Source organism: Daucus carota, chromosome 7 (assembly GCF_001625215.2).
Source record: "Daucus carota subsp. sativus chromosome 7, DH1 v3.0, whole genome shotgun sequence".
Classification (NCBI taxonomy): Eukaryota; Viridiplantae; Streptophyta; class Magnoliopsida; order Apiales; family Apiaceae; genus Daucus; species Daucus carota.
In genome coordinates, this window is record NC_030387.2 from 36,119,227 (window position 1) to 36,136,033 (window position 16,807).

At 34.7% G+C, this 16,807-nt stretch overlaps 2 protein-coding genes across 2 annotated transcripts; both read left to right on the top strand.

Annotated features, from left to right (window-relative positions):
• The first annotated feature begins 2,090 nt into the window (after positions 1-2,090).
• LOC108194031 (probable indole-3-acetic acid-amido synthetase GH3.1) lies at positions 2,091-4,489 on the top strand. Its single transcript, XM_017360922.2, has 3 exons — positions 2,091-2,492; positions 2,565-2,666; positions 2,811-4,489. The coding sequence occupies exons 1-3, from the start codon at positions 2,173-2,175 to the stop codon at positions 4,183-4,185; spliced, it is 1,797 nt and encodes a 598-aa protein (XP_017216411.1). The 5' UTR covers positions 2,091-2,172; the 3' UTR covers positions 4,186-4,489.
• A 7,863-nt stretch (positions 4,490-12,352) lies between these two features.
• LOC108195946 (metal transporter Nramp3) lies at positions 12,353-16,320 on the top strand. Its single transcript, XM_017362971.2, has 4 exons — positions 12,353-13,065; positions 13,924-14,060; positions 14,177-14,829; positions 15,742-16,320. Exons 1-4 carry the CDS (start codon positions 12,542-12,544, stop codon positions 15,940-15,942), a joined length of 1,515 nt encoding a protein of 504 aa, XP_017218460.1. The 5' UTR covers positions 12,353-12,541; the 3' UTR covers positions 15,943-16,320.
• Positions 16,321-16,807: the final 487 nt, after the last annotated feature.

Below are 16,807 nucleotides of genomic sequence, written 5' to 3' on the forward strand. Positions count from 1 at the left end.
TCAATTATGTTAATCTACGGCCCTAAGAAAATCGCAACTAACATGATTTATAAATGCTTATGAAAATTGAAATACGGTTACAAAAAGAATTATGCGACGAAGACTTTCCTAGCAGTGATTTGTTGATCAACTTAGAGATTCACCAGTTGGAAGCTAAGACAAACAGGAGAAATCGAATTCTATAATCTAGGGTCTCTGCATTTACATGTCGATCACTTGCACGTGATCCAATTGGCATATCGTATATGTAGTGCTAGATAATTTTTCATTTTCATAATATTCCTTCCCTCTAATTTTGACATGTTGCAGGATATATATAAAACTGAATATATAAAAATATAAATTTATATTTTCTATAAAATTTTATTCAACAAAGAATTTAAAATACAAGTCATAAGAATTTATATTATATTGTTTCACATCAACTGAGGCTTGGCTTAGAAATGATAAATAGATATTATTCTGTTTACCAACTTATAACTAAATGAAATAAAAATATATTATTTGGGTTCATTTAAGATATATTGTATTCTTAATTTAAATTACTTTTGTAAATTTAGAAGTAAACTTAAAGGTACTAGTTTCTTTAACAATTTAATTTTTATTAAAAAATTGCATTTTCTTGTTTTTGTCACGTTAATCCTTCTTGATAACTCATTTCCCGTCGAGTAGTTCACACTGTGATAATGTGATTCTACTTCTTCCAATCAACTAGGACCAAAATAATGAATTGTTATAAGTAAGGATAAATGGTTACGCAGGCGATGAAAACGATGGTGTCGTGATAGACTGACATTCGAAATAAACAAAGCAAAGGGGTAATTGATTCGAAATCAGTAAAAATTATAAAAATTATATAGCAAGGGTCAGGTTAGAGCCCGACAACACGAATACGTACAAACTAAATATATTTTATCGTTATAGAATATATCCACGTGATTGCTGCACAACATTTATCTTTTCCTCTTCCATACTTAATTTCATTAATCCTACTTTCGTTCGCCAATATTTTATTTCGTAGAAGACGGCAAAGGTAACGTGAGAGAGTTAAGTAAATTATTTTGATCCACTGCTCATATATCCATATTCACTGCTCAGTGTTTAATATTTATTGACTTATATATAATATATAATAATATATGTATATTTAACTTAATTCTAGATCAGTGTTTGTGTTAAAATTATAGGTTTGAAATTGTTCATGAATATATTGTTCATTAAATCTGTTAATATAAGTATAATTAGATCAATTAAAACATATTAAAAAACCCGTAAATTCAGTGAATGTGTTTAAATTATACTCCCTCTGTCCTCTGGGTTGTATACATTTGAAACATAAAAAAGTGTATAACGTAGTGTAAAGTAATGAGAAAGAGAAATTATCATAAATATTTTAAAGTGTTTCTAATTATTTTTTGTAAAATCAAATTTAAAAAATTAAAACAAAAATCACTAACAATATCTAAAATTTTCAAGTTTCCACATTCTGACTTATAAATCGGAACTTAACTAATAAATGTCTTATACAAAATGCACGAATAAATTGCTTCTGTACCCATACCTTCTAACTCTGCCAAAATAAAATTTAAGATTGTGTTTTTTACAAAAATCTGATGATTTAGTTATTGATGATTTAGTTATATATACCATACAATGGAAAACTGAAAAGAAAATGTAATCTGTCAGATAAGTATCGAAATTGAGCGAGTAAAAATCTTAATTTGAGCAGTGAACTATGCCGGGCTCGCCGGCTGAGCATCGTTGTCTAGAGCCAACAATTGCCATTAGAAGAGTAGCATGGTCCAGGTACGGACAAACCATCCGAGCTGTACAATGCTGACATGGCATCCTGAGGGTCCCACCTGTCCCCTAAACATAGCCAAGCTGACGCAAAAAGGGGTCTACGTGTCCCCTCTTCTTCATACACTCAATATCCCAAGACACAGTCAATATTATGAATGTTATTGCTCCGTCAGTCCATCCAAGACGTTTGTATTCTACTTGTATATTACCGGGTCCCACCTGCGCTGATGTGGCGTTTTAACGAGGGCCGTTACATTTTGACCTTTGGCTATATAAATCACATAACGTGCCTTCTCAGTTCTCACAATCCCACAACACAAAACACTGATACAAACACCATCATATTCTCCTTCACAAAAACAACTAGTCATGGCTGTTGACTCAACGATCTCGTCTCCGCTAGGCCCTCCGGCCTGCGAAAAAGACGCCAAGGCTCTTCAATTCATCGAAGAAATGACCAAAAATGCCGACTCGGTTCAGGAAAAAGTTTTGGAACAAATTTTGAGCCGAAATGCTGAGACGGAGTATCTCAGCAAATTCGATCTCAAGGGTGCAACAGATCGCCACACTTACAAATCCAAAGTACCTGTCGTCAATTACGAAGATCTTCAGCCTTACATCCAGCGGATCTCTAATGGAGATCGCTCTCCTATCTTGTCATCCCATCCCATTTCCGAGTTTCTGACTAGGTACAATTTTTTCTTAATATTTAAAAAAGAACATCGAATGTATTTTTTACTAAATAAATTTCTGATTCACAGTTCGGGGACTTCTGCCGGCGAGAGAAAGCTGATGCCAACGATCGCCGAAGAATGGGATCGTAGACAGAAGCTTTATAGCCTTCTCATGCCTGTCATGAACCTGTAAGTATCAGTGACTTCAGTTTTTAGGCCTAATTCGTGTAAACGTATTATTTAGCTCGGAAATTTGTACTTTTTTAATCAGCTTATTTTACGTATTTGAATTGTATTGTACTAATTGTTGACGAATCATAAATTAATTTTCAGTTACGTCCCGAATCTGAATCAAGGGAAGGGATTGTACTTTCTGTTCATAAAGGCGGAGACTCTGACTCCAAGTGGATTAGTGGCACGTCCAGTGTTGACCAGCTACTACAAAAGTTCACAGTTCAGGACCAGGCCATATGACCCTTACAATGTTTACACGAGCCCTGATGAAACTATTCTCTGTGCTAATTCCTTCCAGAGCATGTACTCTCAGATGCTCTGTGGCCTTATTATGCGCCTGGAAGTTCTTCGAATGGGGGCTGTTTTCGCCTCGGGGCTTGTCAGAGCTGTCAAGTTCCTCCAGCTCAATTGGAGGCAATTGGCTCAAGACATTGCAACCGGAACGCTGAGCTCTGAAATAACTGACCCGTCTGTCAGGGAGTGTATTGCGGGGATATTGAAGCCTGATCCGGAACTTGCTCAGTTTATTACTGACGAATGCTCGGGTGAGAATTGGGAAGGGATCATTGTGAGGATTTGGCCTAATACGAAGTATCTGGATGTTATTGTCACGGGTGCTATGGCTCAATACATTCCTACGCTTGATTATTACAGTAATGAGTTGCCTAAATATTGCACCATGTATGCATCTTCCGAATGCTATTTCGGGCTCAATCTGAAGCCTGTTTGCATGCCATCTGAGGTTTCTTATACCATTATGCCGAATATGGGCTACTTTGAGTTTCTACCTCATGATGATCAGTCTGCCGCTCTGTCACGTGACTCTCCCCCGCGTCTTCTTGATCTTTCTGAACTAGTTGTGGGGAAGGAGTATGAGCTGGTGATCTCAACTTATGCAGGGCTGTGTCGGTACAGAGTTGGTGACATTCTCCGCGTCACTGGATTCTACAATTCAGCCCCTCAGTTCAAGTTCCTCAGGAGGAAGAATGTTTTACTCAGCATCGACGCAGACAAGACCAACGAGGAAGAGCTGCAAACCGCAATCGACAATGCCTCGGTTTTGTTACGTGAATTCAACACGAGCATTGTCGAATACACAAGTTTCAGTGACACAAAAACCATCCCGGGGCACTACGTTATTTACTGGGAGCTCCTGGTGAAAGACTTAGCCAATTCACCAAGCCGCGAGGTGCTAAACCAATGCTGTTTAGCAATGGAAGAGTCCTTCAACACAGTGTACCGACAAGGCCGTGTCGCTGATAACTCAATCGGGCCACTCGAAATCAGGGTGGTGAAGAACGGCACATTTGAGGAGCTCATGGACTACGCAATCTCAAGAGGCGCATCAATCAACCAGTACAAAGTCCCAAGGTGCGTTAGCTTCACACCAATCATGGAACTCCTCGACTCGAGACTAATTTCATCTCACTTCAGCCCAGCAGCACCGAAATGGACCCCAGAACGACGACGTTGAATAATGAACATGCATGTCACATGCCAAGGTGAAAATGACCAAAACATAAAAAAAGTAGTGATGGTTAGGCACCAACCAAACAAGCCCCTACCGATAGACTTAAAATTTGTTTGTGATGGTGAACTTAGCATCTTTTAGTGTCATGTGAAATGGTAGGATTTGGGATTATGTGTTTGTCTTGACTAGTGCGTAGGTTCAAATAATGAGTACGCATGATGTAATTGTGATTTGTGTAGGCGTACTTTTGTCTTTGTCTCCGGCTTTATTCCAAAAAGTTAAGGAAAAGACATTAAATCCGTTTGTACGTAGCAGTATTATTATGTTGGGTTGGATCTAATGCTATTCGGTGGCCTCAACCACATTCTGTAAATTAAAGCATTTGGTTTTAACTTTAATGTTGGGTTAATGTTGTATGGAGACACAGATTTCTGGGCCTTGTATTTCATTTACTTTTCTGCACGTGGGAGGTGCGTGCCGAGGGTTTGAGGCTTTGAGCAACTCCACTCTAATCAGCTCAAGTGCTAGTGTAAATTCTTTACCAAACAAATCTAACTAATTAAGTATCTGTTCTTTGTTAGAGAAACTACTTCTCATAAATAATTTGAACTGAAATATATGTATTAACCACAACTATACAAATATAAAAAGGTGATCGGAAATAATCGGTTGATCTACCGATTAAGGATTATGAGAATTTTTTTTGGATAAATTAAATTTTTTTTTAGTCAAATCAAAGTGTAATTCGATAAATTGTTGAATTTTTACAGAAATAAATTAAAATTTTTAATAAATGGATTTTTTAAAATAAGGTGACTCTGATTGAGAACCATTCTTTTTGTTGATCTCTAAACTGCAGCAAAGATGTTTGTGATGATGGGCTGTCTTCGTTCTAGGCCCATTCCAGAGAGACGCTAATCTCTTTTGGGCTTGTTGGGCCAAATCTATAAAGAGAAACTGGAATGCTACATTTTTGAACCAAAACCACATATTTTGGTTAGTGTAGTACACATTTAGGCCTTAAGTTTTGTTTTTCCTAAAAGATTTTTGTTTTTCTTAAAACCCATTTGAGCTTGAAGTTTTAACACATGACATCGAGAATCGTCTTGTTTCTTAAATGTAAATATTTATATTCGATTGTGAAGACTACAATATTTGTGTGTATAATCGACGTTGATGGGACTGGTTTAAACGGTATCAAAATGCGCGGCGTGAATGCATGACACACCCACCATTTCCATCTCGTCGCCATCCATTTAATTCAGTCTGGATCATGCAACGAAGATAGCGAAATGAGCCTATTAGTGTGATTTTTTTCTTATTCCATTCACCTGTCCCCTTCGTTTCTATATTGTACATTCTGCACTACAACTTGCAGTCTTGCACCATCTATCAAAAGGATTGACTACAAAGATTTTAGAAATACTAGTTTATTATTACTTTGAATCATTATAAATCGGATAATACAAAAACTACCGTGCTACAAAGCTTGAGTATATATAATCGATATAGTGGAATTGGAAGTGTGGAACACAATTATATATATATATAATTTTAATTTTAGAGTGATAATTGCTTAATAAATATTTTAAAATTTTATTTTAAATAAATCATCTAAATTATTTATTTTTATTTTTTTTTGAAAATGAGAATGAATCTCAACGAGCAGAATCAGCAAGATCTTGACCGAGGAGTTTCTTTCATTCAAGAAAGTTTATCATCTAACCATCGGACATGCAAGATGACCAGGGACATTTAGATAATAAAACTTTAATTTCTGATAAGAAAGCACTTTTCTTCTGGACAACCTGAAATTAAAACACAAAAATGTCATATCGCAATGATATAGATATAATAAATTAAAACCCAAAAATCAACATATTCAGCGATTAGCAAAGGATTTTGTATAAAACATAAGGAAACCGATATTTCAATAGGAAAACTAAAAACAAAATACAAAAATATAGTTTAAACATATTGAGGACAGAGGTCCAAACCAAAGGAAATCCTTTGGTTTGAACCTCTGAACAATATTCAAATTTGTATCCACTCAGTCGAAATATTTTCATCCAAAGAAAATCAAAACTAAAATCATTTTTAAAAGTACTAAAACTCAATTGTAGCATTATTTCGTCAACTGACGATAGCTAATAACACCAATTATGTACAAAAATCACCAAATGTGTTAACCAAATATAATTGACATTTAATCAAAATAAAGTCATCAAAATGACACAAATTCATCCCTTGAGGACAACAGATTATTAATAACCATAAATGGTCCAAAAGCCATCAAATATGGCACTCCCTGAGGGCACAAAATAGCTAACTAAATTAGCATGACCATATAAAATGGCTCAATCCATATAAAACTTTATTAAATTATAACTCATTAACCCCTAATTAAGCACAAGCAATCAACCAATAATTAGTCACTAATTATCTAATTTAAAGGCAAATAAAATTGACAGTTTCAAAGCCATTAAAACTACTAATTAAAGCACTATCAATAATCAATTATTTATAACTGAACAAGTAATTATCAATCAATTATATTAAATGCGAATTAATACCTCAATAAAATCAATTAAAAACCAATATTCAAATTTGTAACTGAAAAAATGAAAGGAATCAATTAAACACAATTAAATCAATTCAAATTAAATCAGGAAACCGCAAAATCGACAAATATTCCGACCAATGGTACTAAATCCGGCCAATAACACCAAATCCGGCCAACTACATACCAGACCGAAACACACTAAGGGGCCGTTTGGTTCGCTTTGGGGAAACGGAATGGAATCCAGAAAAGGAAACGCGGAGAAAGAAAACGAATAATCCTGAATTGTTTAACCTGTTTGGTTTTGTTGCAGAAACGGAATGGAAATTTGTGTGATTAATTTTATATTCGATTTTTTTAATATTATATAATTTCAAAAGAGTTAAATGTATTCATATCTATAAAAAGATAATTTATTTACATTCTATTAAATTAATATAATTTATTTAATCATACTATTAATTTTTTAAAATATATTAAAATGTAAATTATGTCACAATTATATTTAATTTAAAAAACTAAATTAAAAATTATTTTTATTCTGAAAAATATTTTATATGATAATCTTTTATTTTAATTGTTTGAAATATGAATTATAACTCAAAATAGAAAAAAAGTGAGGAAAGGGAATCGAAATACCTAGTTGGAGGTGGGGAATGAGCTATGAGCATTATTGGGTAAACCCACTACTAAAAAAAGAGAAAGATAATGATGATTTTTACAAAACAAACAAGTACAAAGGGAATCAATCAGGCTGATTACCTTTCCCTTTCCTGAATACCCCTAAACAAACGGCCCCTAAATCAAACCAAAACCATTCCTTATTACTCCTTTGTCTCCAAGAGTCCCAAACCACCAACAATCGTATGGAAAACCAAGGCATTCCGGCAACCAACAACAAAGTTGGTCACAATCGGATAACACAAAATGAATCCTGAAAATCGAATAAAAAAATAACGATAACCCCCAAAACACGATTGACAAGAGTATGAGACTAAAAGTAACAAGCAAGTAAATAAAACCGTATTCGGCCAAAAACATTAAATCCGACAACTACATAACTCACTCAAAAAATATATAATGTAACATGAAACGTCCATGTAAAGACAATCCATATATATCAACAAACAACATAAGAAACTCAGCAATTAATGAAACCCAACAGATCTTGAAAAATTTAACAAAAACAGCGGATGAATGATGGGATAGATAGAGGATTGAGAGAAATGAATATTGACTAATTGTATTCTCGATTTAAATAGCACATAAAATTGAAGAAACTCGAATTTAACGAGAGGATGATATAGAGAATCAAAACTCGTTAAATCGGTTGCATAACTAGTTTTGGATGATTCATGAAAAACAGACGGCTAAATCTATGAAAAGAAAATGAACACAGAAGAAACCCCTTAATGGTTTACTCACAATTAACCGAGCAGGCTGTTAACGGAAGGGCTGGATTGAAGGCACGGCGGATCTGGACTAGGCGCTGAGTGGCGAGTCGTCTCGGTGAAACCAGGTCTTGATAGACTTCTGCCGATGCTCATAACGGAAGGGCTGGATTGAAGGCGAGCCTTTGTATTCTCGAGTAATCCAGCCTACATCAATCCCGAAAATGTTAGCTTCACAATTGACCTTCACAATAGTTCCATGGCTGTTGCGGTGTTCAGGCGACTCAGTTGTAAAAACTAAGCAATGAGGAACAAGAGTCCTCGAATAATGAACAGCTATAATATTTTGTGAAAGGTGAGCACGTGCGATCGCCACCGTTCAAAGCATACCCTAGCTATCGACATGCCGGGAGCCAGCTATAGACATGCCGAAAGTATTAATGATGCGATAAGCCAGATCTCCCAAAACTCCATCCCAATCATTCTCATAGATAACACAGAAAGACATAACAACCACAAATATAACAACGCGGAATCACCCAAAAATTGGGTACTAAATCAACACACACCAAAAGGCGAGACGGGAAAACACAATCGGACCTTTGATTTCAAAAGATCTGATTTATTCAGAAAAAATCAAGTTTAAGCTCAAATCCGAAACAGATACGAGAATAAAACTCGATTGGAATCTTCGAGGTTTAATCAACACTCGATTTTATTAAAAAACAAAAAACTGGTAAATAGTGGAGAAGATAGGAGAGTGAAAAGAATTTGGTGGATGAAGAGGATGAAGGTGAGGAATGGAGAAGTGACGGATAATTTTGAGAGTCGACTCTCAAAACTCTGTTTTTGGAGCAGAAGCATTTTTAAAAAGCCGAGAATGCTAGCTTCTCTGTCAGAGTTTTTACTTCTTTTCCAAATATTTTATTAACTTATTTACTTCTTACTTCTCATTTACTTCTATGCATTTTTTTTAAATTTGTCCAAATGACCCCTATGTCAACATATTAATTTAGATAAAAATGAAACCAACCAAAGTACAAAGGAATGGTTTGTCTTCAAGGCTTCCACTGTTTCCACTCGATCTCGTCACTGGTAACTGGTAAGTTCCATAATTAGTTCATTGTACTGTATTGCGGTCCCCGCCCCCAACATGTAATCTTGTCCACTTAGATATATCCAATCTTCTACATCTATTTAGTTTATTATATTTACTGACTGATGGCGTTTGATGGGCCTTTATAAAAAAACTAAACTATTCTTCTTTTATAGAATAAATATATTGATGATTAAATTTGTTATGCAGAGATTTTAAATTTTAACATTGCCAATTCTACCATTTAGAAACTTATTTCACATAAATTTTTAAATATTATCTTTTCTGTCATTCAAAAGCTATTTTCCTAAAATTTTGATAATGAAAAAGGCAGTTAAAATTTTTCTTCCCAATCTACGTCACTCCAAAATATTGGAAACTGAGTAAGTTAGTTAGAAAATTCCTTCCAACTTATTTAAAATAATTAAAGGTAACTTTACTTTTGAGTTTTGATATCTAAAATTCAAAATTTGAGAAAATTAGAAAATAGATCCTAGCTATTTGAAGGAGGCCACCTCGTCATTCATTCTCCACTATGTAAATATATTGGTCTCAAAATTATTTGTATATAATTTTAAATCTTAAAAGATATATTTTAACATAAATTAAGTATACATTTCAGTTATATAAAAATTTAGAAAACAGAAATAAAAATTTAAAAAAATTATATAAGTGCGAGTATCATGTGCCCGCTATCTCATTTAATTTTATACTTTTTCTCTCCACTATCTGACACGTATTTTAATATTCTTATAAAATATAATTCTGTAATTTATTTATAAGATTTGTTTTATAAATAAAACTTTTTATGTTAATTTTTTGTCTAAAAAACAAAAATTTTCAAAATAGATACTCCCTCCATCCCATTTTAAATGTCTACTTTGCAATTTTCACACGTATTAAGAAACAATTAATGTAATATTTATATGATCATCTTTCCGCAACTAATCAACTTAGTTTTCATACATAGTAATTACGTATCTCATTAATTATTCTATATTAGACCTTCTCTCACTTCAAATTACACTATACATTCATAATGCTTCTAAATATATTTATGATGAGTTGTTGGTTGTATTTAATATTATATTGGAAATAGTATAAATTTTACATGAGTTAAAAGAGTATGACATATATTTAGGGATGGCAAAATAATCCGATCCGACGGATACCCGATTCGAAACCCGAATTTTTGGATATACCGAACCCGAATTTTTGGATTTGGATTTGATTTTTGTACCCGAAATTTTTGGATTTGGATATGGATATGACCTCTACCGATCCGAAACCCGAAATCCTATCCGAACCCGATCTGAACCCGAAACCCGAAAAAAACCCGAATATTATATATATATATATATATATATATATATATATATATTATAAATAATTTAATATGAATGTGTGTGTGTGTCTATATATAAAACATATTTATATTTAATTATTTGGATGAATGTAATATAATACTCTCAATATCAATAGACTAGGTTAAAGGAATAAGTGTTTCTATTTAAGACAAATACTTCATTAATAATATATTGTATAAAATATATTGTATATTGGTAAAAATGAAAATTAATATGGTTTAAGTTTATATTATTCTAATTTAAACCAATAGAATCCAATCCAATAATCTTAATTTTGAAAAAAAATACTTAATTATCATAGTTCAGACAGGTTTATAATTTTTAATTTTTTTTTAAGATATCCGGTTGAAACCCGAATCCGATCCCAAACCCGAAAAAACCCGACGGATTGGATTTGGATTTTACATTTTAATATCCAAACCCGAACCCGATCCGATAGAAATATAACGGATTGGATATGGATTTCATGAAACCCGACCCGATCCGACCCGATTGCCATCCCTACATATATTTTGATAAAAATTTTTTTGGCAAGATGGACACTTAAAATGGAATGGAAGGAGTTATAATTATATTTTTCGAGAATATTAAAGATACTGTCTTAGCCCCGTCTCCGATGTACAGCAACCCGGGGACCAAGGGAGTAACTATCCACTTTAGTCCAGCCTAGTAGCCGGTACCAGAAGTAGCAACAGGGTACCCACTCTTTTGTTGGTTGAATTGTGCGGAGCAGCTTATACATGTAATTTACACAAAATTTAACGTGCCATCCTAGCTGTCTCGACCACAATGGTCATTTTTGATTGGCGAATATTTTTACACTATATTGTACACGCACTTTTATGTATGGGCTGTGTGCATGGATGATTATGGTAGCAAAATCTGAATGACCAAGTTGAACTGTTGTGATCGCATAGCCGCCTGCGGCTCGTGATGGCACAAGATATACACGATATAACATGTGTTCGCTGCTTCTGTACTCGATCAATACAGTCGTAGTCGCAAGTTCAATGAGATGTTTCCGCGAAACTTCCTTATACATTCGTTTCATCATTATTATATCATTTAATTATTAATTAATATACAAAAATATGTCATAATAATTTCAGAAAAATCTATATTCGATTATAAATCAATCAATTATATAATAAATGAAACCACAATACATGATATTTTTTATATTTAATTAGACATTGACCAATTTGATTTTTTTGAAATCCAAAAGGACATCTGATTTGATTTGGGACGGATATAATCACATATTCTCGGTCCATAATTTTGTTTTACATTTCCAATATTTTTAACAATTATTAATAAAATTTGAATATTAAATATCTATTTAAAATAATTCAGCATATTTTAAAATATACTCTCTGTCCCCCTCATTTCTTTACGTTACTTTTCGGCACGTTTTTCCACACTCATTTAAAGTATAGTTCCATAATATATTTTTAATTCTTTTTTCTCCGAATAAAAATTGATACTTAAACTTTTATAAAAAAAAGAATATTTTACAAAAGTGTTCTACAACTATATTTTATAGAAGTCTCAAAATACGTGCAAACAATTAACGTAAACAACCACGTATAGAAGTCTTAAAAATACGTGCAAACAGTTAACGTAAACAACCACGGGCACTGAGGGAGTATGTGCGATAATGTACTAATTTGAGATAAGGAAATAAAACTAGTTTATTAAATAAAATATTATAAAGGCCGTGCAGATTAAATGTGACGTGTCATGCCTAGTGTACATTGAAGATCATAGTAAACAAAGCGGGAGTTTACGTTTGCTCCATTTAATTGCAACCTCCCAAATTAAAGTCCCCCCTAAAGCAAAAGCCATTTTATTCCCTCTCATTCTTTATTTTTATTATTTAATTTTGTTATTCCGATAATATTTATATCACTTCTCCGCTATATCCCCTTTTCACTCCACTCAAAAAATGGCTTTGCCTGAAGAACACCAAGCTTTACTTGAAACCTCCGACGAGGTCCAGCAAGAGACAGCCTACGAGCCGACAGAGAAAGTCCACATCGTCGTCGGCGTCGGCGAAGAAGTCGATGACTACACCACGCCGCCGTTTTCGTGGCGCAAGCTGTGGCTATTCACTGGGCCCGGGTTCTTGATGAGCATAGCTTTTTTGGATCCGGGGAATCTCGAAGGGGATCTTCAAGCGGGCGCGATCGCGGGCTACTCTTTGTTGTGGCTGCTTTTGTGGGCCACTGTTATGGGCCTTCTGGTCCAGCTACTTTCGGCTCGGCTTGGTGTGGCTACGGGCCGCCACTTAGCTGAGCTTTGTCGGGAGGAGTATCCTACATGGGCCGGGATGTTGTTGTGGGTCATGGCTGAGGTGGCACTTATCGGGTCGGATATCCAGGAAGTTATTGGAAGTGCTATTGCTATCAAGATTCTTAGCAATGGCGTTTTGCCTCTCTGGGCTGGCGTTGTTATCACTGCTTCTGATTGGTAAAAACTAAGTAACTTTTATTTTTTACTTATTTGAAAGCCCCTTATTTTTTAATTGTATCAATTGATTTGTGACTATATGTGCAATTGATGTCACTTGTCAGGGTATTTTTGTAGTAGTATTTAAGTTTGAGCTTCACGGGTGTCTTAGTTTCAGTTATTTTTTGTTACTACTTGATGCAGGGTTTTATAATTTGTTAATTTTTCTATTACATCTGCATAAAAGATATACTGCGTAATTGGCTAATTACTGGGCGCTGCATAAGTGTACAGAATAGTCTGTTCTAAGTGTTAGTTGTATCATGCATACTGAACTAGTAAGAAATCCGAACTGTACAAAGGGATGGGACTTGGACAAATCGAGACCAGTGTAGTAAACAACTCGCTTATGTGGTTTTCGAGTTAGAAGTTGTGATTTAAACGCAAGTTTTGAACTATAAAAAGAGGTGTTTTGCAAGACACAAACTTTCAACTTGTGTAGAAAGACTACTTTTTTTTTTTTGCCTTTATTCAAGTTCTGCCTCTCTCAAGAGTCGCCAGGGGGCTTTACTATCTCTTTCATTGCGAGTTTCTACTTCTCTATGTTTGTGTACTGGAACTTAATGATTTAAAGCATTAGTTGTTACACTTGGGAGGACGATTCTGTCTTGTGACTATAGTATATTTTGTTGTTGTGAGTTGGTACTATATGTGGCCTACACCAAATTTGTTTTAAATATTTTTGTCTGTTTAAAATATATTTTCACTTTTACAATCTCAATATCTCATACAAAAAAACCCTGTCCACTCATGCTCTTTTACGAGTAATTACTGAATTAATATATTTTTTAGTGAGTTCAGCTTTTAATTTTTTTACAGCTTCATATTCCTTTTTCTCGAGAACTATGGAGTAAGGAAATTAGAAGCACTTTTTGCTTTCCTTATTGCAACCATGGCAGTCTCATTTGCGTGGATGTTTGGGGAAACTAAACCTGATGGCTCGGAACTTGCTCTGGGTAATTTACTTTATTGTTAGGTTTTATGTTTTATTAGTTTTTAGCGCTTCTTAATTTCTATTTACGGACGTGGCAGCTCCTCTGATCCTAAAGCTTTTCAATGTTGGCTTTTGTAGGTGTCATTGTTCCAAAACTTAGCTCAAGAACCATACAACAGGCTGTGGGAGTAGTTGGTTGCATTATTATGCCTCACAATGTGTTTTTGCATTCTGCTCTTGTACAGTCCAGAGAAGTTGATCACCGCAAAATAGGACGAGTCCAAGAAGCTCTCAATTATTTCTCAATAGAGTCCGCTGTTGCACTGACCATCTCCTTCATGATCAATTTATTTGTCACAACTGTGTTTGCGAAGGCATTTTATGGTACCGATATAGCCAACAGTATTGGCCTGGGGAACGCAGGTCAATATCTTCAAGAAAAATATGGCGGTGGACTGTTACCAATTCTGTACATTTGGGCTATTGGATTGTTAGCAGCAGGCCAGAGTAGCACGATCACTGGCACTTATGCTGGGCAGTTTATCATGGGAGGTTTCCTGAACTTGCGCATGAAAAAATGGATAAGGGCATTGATTACGAGGAGTTTTGCTATCATCCCAACATTGATTGTAGCACTAATTTTCGATACATCGGAGGATGCTCTAGATGTTCTTAATGAATGGCTTAATGTGCTTCAGTCAATACAGATCCCTTTTGCACTTATTCCCCTCCTTTGCTTGGTGTCCAAAGAAGACCTAATGGGTGTTTTCAAGATTGGCCCGATTCTCAAGGTAAGTTATTGATCCCTATATTAAAGTTCATGTCAGCTATGGAGGCAAATTACTCTTTTTGATGAGACTTTTCTAGTGACACCTGAAGAATGGTATAGTTCATCAACTGGATTTAAACATAAATCTTATCCTTGGAGAGTCCCTTAAGATAATATGTTTACCTGTCACCAGTATCCTGCCCCAACAACTTTCTAGCAATGCCACATTATTATAAGTATGATTTATTAGAAAGATTGATCAATATATATCTTTAGAATTGATGGTGCAAAAGTGATAAAATTCATGTACAAGCCTTTGCAGCTAACTCGTAATTGAGTACTCCATAGCTTACTGTCTTGGTCCCAAAAAAATTAGTTACTACTGGTTGCGATTGATTAGACAGTTAGGACACATCCTTGGAGGTGGGGTGGGGGATCAGGCGCATCTTTAAACACATGACAACTAATAAATGAACCCTGCATAGCCAAATTTATTCAACACTCTTCTAGTGACTACACTTTCCGTGGAGAATCATTTTCTTTTTATGTTTGTTTAGCCAAAGTGTGGATGCAATTTATTGATTTAGTCATTCTTTGGTCAATCTGGTGAATATCAAGATTTTATTTGTCTAAATGACTGAATCACATACCGGGTGGTTTAATGTAAATGATAAACCGTCTGGCTCAATTCATTAAACGCACCATTCATCAGGGCCTATATGGATCTAACCGTTTTAGCTAGTCCAGAAGGTGTGGTCTTTTTAAGCCATTATGTTTTTCAACGGTGGATAGTCCCTGCCTTATTTTCGTTACATATACATTTGATTTGTTATTCGTGGTGGCTTGTTTCTCATTGAGCAGGCATACTACTTATATTTTTTTTAAGCAAGCGCAATTCATTAATCTCATGTACATGCCTTGAAATTTTGTGCAGACGGTGTCGTGGCTTGTGGCTGCCCTGGTAATAGTGATCAACGGGTATCTGTTAGTGGATTTTTTCTCATCTGAAGTTAAAGGGCTGGCACTTACTTCTACCATAGCTGTTGCAACTACTGGATATGTAGTGTTTATTGTCTACCTCGTGTCTCGAGGATTTACATTTTCCATGAGTGGCTTGTACAAAGCAAGAGAATAGTCATAAAATAGGTATTTACTTGCTCGTTTCTCTGTAGACTAAATCAAAGATCAATGCTCTGGAAGCCTGCTTTGCCAGACTCTGAGCTTCCTAGGTGCTCAAAGACTTCTATATTACGAACTGTACTCTTGTAACTTCTTGTCACTGTTTTGATGGATCATCTGTGTAGAAGCAGTAATTTCTCAGTGCTGCTTCATAATCCCAGCCCATATCTATGAGCAATGTGATTACAAGGCATTGTAACTGTAACATTTTCGTTTAAATTATAGTCTGGCCTCGAGTTGATTATGAGCCAACGAGCGAAACATTTGTAGACAGTTTACAGTGTACCAACATTAACTATTGTTATAGAGCTCAGTTTTATCGTTTTCTCGATTATTGAAGTTGTATCCAAGAGGACCATGTTTCCTCTCGAACTTGCTTGTTAGCTTCTTTCTTAGGAAGCACCAACTCGGATACGGGACACGGGGATTCTCCAATTCTCAAAGAGTCTTGGATACGGGACACGGCAAAAAAAAAATCATAAAAAAATATAATATTTATATATGTTAAATATTGGATTATATTCATAACAATAGAGTTTTTTTCATGATGAGACATATATCTATTCTGCATTTTCATTCGAATGATCATCTTGTATATATATATTCTGTATATATATATATATAAGAAAATAGGAGATGTAGTGATATATATTCTGTATATATATATAAGAAAGTAGGAGATGTAGTGATATGTATATAAACGTATGTCTGATTGTGTATATATGCGGATAGAAGATGAAAAGAGCTGACTGCTGAGCAATATTATAAAAGAGATGGGTTAGGTTAAATAAGATATGGACTGGACTGACTTAAAAAAAACA

Coding starts and splice junctions, on each gene's coding strand:
- LOC108195946 (XM_017362971.2), top strand. CDS start 12,542: ATGGCTTTGCCTGAAGAACACCAAGCTTTACTTGAAACCTCCGACGAG. Junction 13,066..13,923: donor GTTATCACTGCTTCTGATTG/GTAAAAACTAAG, acceptor ATTTTTTTACAG/CTTCATATTCCTTTTTCTCG. Junction 14,830..15,741: donor AGATTGGCCCGATTCTCAAG/GTAAGTTATTGA, acceptor AATTTTGTGCAG/ACGGTGTCGTGGCTTGTGGC.
- LOC108194031 (XM_017360922.2), top strand. CDS start 2,173: ATGGCTGTTGACTCAACGATCTCGTCTCCGCTAGGCCCTCCGGCCTGC. Junction 2,493..2,564: donor ATTTCCGAGTTTCTGACTAG/GTACAATTTTTT, acceptor TCTGATTCACAG/TTCGGGGACTTCTGCCGGCG. Junction 2,667..2,810: donor CTCATGCCTGTCATGAACCT/GTAAGTATCAGT, acceptor ATTAATTTTCAG/TTACGTCCCGAATCTGAATC.